The 3,431-nt window shown below is 43.7% G+C and overlaps 1 protein-coding gene across 1 annotated transcript; it reads right to left on the bottom strand.

Annotated features, from left to right (window-relative positions):
• Positions 1-3,119, bottom strand: LOC116981444 (probable G-protein coupled receptor 139). The gene is made up of 2 exons (XM_033034498.1): positions 3,050-3,119; positions 1-887 (listed from the first exon to the last, which is right to left on the bottom strand). Exons 1-2 carry the CDS (start codon positions 3,117-3,119, stop codon positions 1-3), a joined length of 957 nt encoding a protein of 318 aa, XP_032890389.1.
• Between the last annotated feature and the right edge of the window lie 312 nt (positions 3,120-3,431).

Below are 3,431 nucleotides of genomic sequence, written 5' to 3' on the forward strand. Positions count from 1 at the left end.
TCATCTCTTCAGTACTTTAATCACTCTCAATGGGTATGTTATTGCATTTCTGAATTCTTCTCTGAATTTCTTCTGAGTTCCCGCATAAATACACGTGTTGGTGCAACAGCTCAGAAGCAGCAACGCGTTCCCGCTTTCTTGCAGAATCGACCCTGATGCATAGTCGGTTTTCGAAAATTGCACGTACAAGAAATTGACAACATGCGTGGTCCAAAGCACGATGAAACTTCCTGAAATACTGAAGAGCAAAATGATGGATTTCTTCCGGTTTTCCATCTCGGGGTCGCTCTCATTCTCCCCATGGCTCTGGACCCGGAGCCTCTTGCGGGCTCTGTTGGCCGCCAGGATATCCCTGACGGTCAGAACGTTGAGCAGTAACAACAGGACGAAGGGGATACATGGATTGATAATATGGTCGGCAGTATCAAACAATCTCCATAAAGGATCAGTATAGTACCTTTCCCTGGCGATGCACTTCCAGGGTACCCCGTCGTGTACATATAAAGGACCGTACACGAAATAAAACGGTATGTTTTTCAAAAAGCTCACGACGCAGACTGTCACTATTACAGCAGCCACCATTTTATCCGTGCAGTATTTATGTTTCAGCTTTTGGTAACAAATGACTATAAATCTATTGAAGGTGAACGCGACCGTTAACCAGACGGAGCTGTCCCTGGCTCCGTTCGATAGAGCGATTTTAAGGCAACAGACTGGAGTGATGGAGAGGAAAGAGGCAGGGAAATAAATGTTAGTGATCCGGTTCAATAGCACCGCCATGATGAGGACAAGAAGATCGGTCAGCGCCATCGACAGTAGGTACCAAGTGATGCAGCGGGAGAGACCGCACCTTCCGCGGTACATTATCACAATCGTCGCCAAATTACCTATTGACAAGAAAAAATAAGACGTAATTAAAATGTGCATTAATCATCGGATAAGCTGCTCGCAGAAATGATGGGTTTTACATCAGATCCCTGTCCTGTGGTCGAAATGATGCAGTTGCTCGGAACGTTACAATTGCTATATCGTTCCAAGACCACAGCCGTAAAAACTCTGATTCCCATAGCAGAGGCGGAAATCCTTCTTCGTGGAAAATTAGATCGATAACCCCAGAACTGTGTCAACATTATTTCATATAATGTTGCACCACAGAGAGCATATTAACGTATGGCATTTCTGTGTGGTATAGCAGCTGCACGGAGGCGGAGAAGAGAGCTCTTCAGCGCGTCGTACACAGAGCGCAGAGGATTATTGGGACACAGCTACCAGCCTTGGAGGGCATCTACCACACACGGTGCCTCAGAAGGCCGTCAGCATCCATAAAGACTCCTCACACCCTTGTAATGGGCTGTTCGAATTACTTCCCTCCGGCAGACGTTACAAGGCCTTCTACGCCCGAACCTCCAGACTCAGAAACAGCTTCATTCCCAGAACTATAGCGGCTCTGAACCGGCCCTGCTGAGTGCTCCCCATCCCACCTGGACTGTCTCCCTCAGATGGTCACGTCGCACAGTTTATTTATTTTTAATTTTTTTGACATGGTTGGAAGCTGCATACCAAATCTCATTGCACTGATGTGCATTGACAATAAAATATATTATTATTATTATTATTATTATTATTATTATTATTATTATTATTATTATTATTATTATTATTATTATTATTATTATTATTATTATTATGATTATGATTATGATTATTATTATGATTATGATTATGATTATGATTATGATTATTATTATTATTATTATTATTATTATTATTATTATTATTATTATTATTATTATTATTATGGAATTAAACAAAGCAAGCTAGGGAACACTACCAGAGCACAACGGGGACCGCACCTTCCACGGGAAAGGATCCCAATCGTCACCAAGTTACCTAGTTTGAAGAAAATACGCCTATAAAACGTATATTCATCATTGAACAGACGGCACGCACAAATGAGATGTTTTACATCAGATCTAGGATCAGATGTTCAAATTATACAGATCCTCTGGACGTTACACTCCACACTGGAACAGGCATAGTCAAATACCTTTCCCAGCTCGGTCATTCCTTCTTCTCCCTGCTCCGGTCGGGCAGGCGATACAGAGGCTCGAAGTCGCGCACCACCAGACTCATAAGTAGCTTCTTCCCCGCCGTTATCGGACTCCTGAACGGACCTTCTATGGGCTAGGGTACAGTCCTATCACACCCCCCCCCCCCCCCCCCCCCCCCCTCCCCCTCACCCCCATCTCGTTGCAGACATTGAACATTGCCTCGGGCACCTTAGCGCTGTTATGCTGAACACGATATTTTGCATTTTACAGCGTTCTCTGTAACCTCCATATGTGTGACAATAATACACCTAAACGTGAAAGTAAGTGAACATGATTTAATGTTACCCATCTAGTCCCTCCACAGATTCTGCCCAGCTCGCTGTGACTGAAACATTTGTTTTGTTTTGCACGTGTGTTTCAACGTTGTTTAGAAACATAGACGCGTAGAAACATAGAATAATAGGTGCATGAATAGGCCATTCGGCCCTTTGACCCAGCACCATGATCATGGCTGATCATCAAAAATCAGTACCCCGTTCCTGCTTTTTCCCCATATCCCTTGAATCCTTTAGCCCTAAGATCGGAGTTTTATCCTACACACCCTGGGGACAATTTACAAATAGCAGCTGCGTGTTCTCTCAATGTCCCTGGACAACGCTGGAGTTTCTGTTCAAATTACAATCATTGATTCCCGTGACAGAGACCGACATCCTTCTCACCGAAAGTACAGATCTTTTCAATATAATTGGAATTAAACAACATACGGAAGGAAACGCACTACCACAGCACCGTCGTGTTTAATTCGTGGAAATAAAACTCCGGTTCAACCTATGTAAAATATGTCAATGCAATTTGTACCAACCGTGCATCTCGATCGAGCAGCATTCGGTAGATTATTCTACAGGGAACAGCGTGCGATATAAAACATGCTATTTCCATCGAGTAGAGAGACAGTTTGACTCCACGCGCCCACGGCACCAATTATCACAGGACGTTACCTGGAACTCCGACAGCGCCCAAAACAGGATAGTAAATGGCGAAGAAAGGGTTCGTCACTTGCGCGTGCATTTTTCCTGTTAAAATCTCATGTGTAGTCTCAAGTTCCAAAGAACACCCTGACTCTGTATTGCAGTCGCAGGATCACCTTATATATTGCATGAAACCCCCAGAGAGGGAATTTGGTCCAGCCTATTTTCAATAAACACCTTAAATGATTCAGCTGCAATTGTTCCCATCTTTCAATTTCAGAACAGCGAAGAGCATGACGTCACTTGGCTCCATTGGCTCGGAGTATTGAATGGAAACTTGGGGAAACCATTTACAGTTCGTCCATTAATATACGCTAACAGAAGGCGGCCTTTCTCAGCACTAGTTAATTTT

This window comes from Amblyraja radiata, chromosome 15 (genome assembly GCF_010909765.2).
Source record: "Amblyraja radiata isolate CabotCenter1 chromosome 15, sAmbRad1.1.pri, whole genome shotgun sequence".
Classification (NCBI taxonomy): Eukaryota; Metazoa; Chordata; class Chondrichthyes; order Rajiformes; family Rajidae; genus Amblyraja; species Amblyraja radiata.

What these genes read in the sequence shown, in the direction of transcription:
- LOC116981444 (XM_033034498.1), bottom strand. Translation starts at nt 3,119, where the DNA reads ATGCACGCGCAAGTGACGAACCCTTTCTTCGCCATTTACTATCCTGTT. An exon ending in GGGCGCTGTCGGAGTTCCAG is followed by an intron (nt 888 to 3,049) that starts GTAACGTCCTGT and finishes TCTTGTCAATAG; the next exon opens with GTAATTTGGCGACGATTGTG.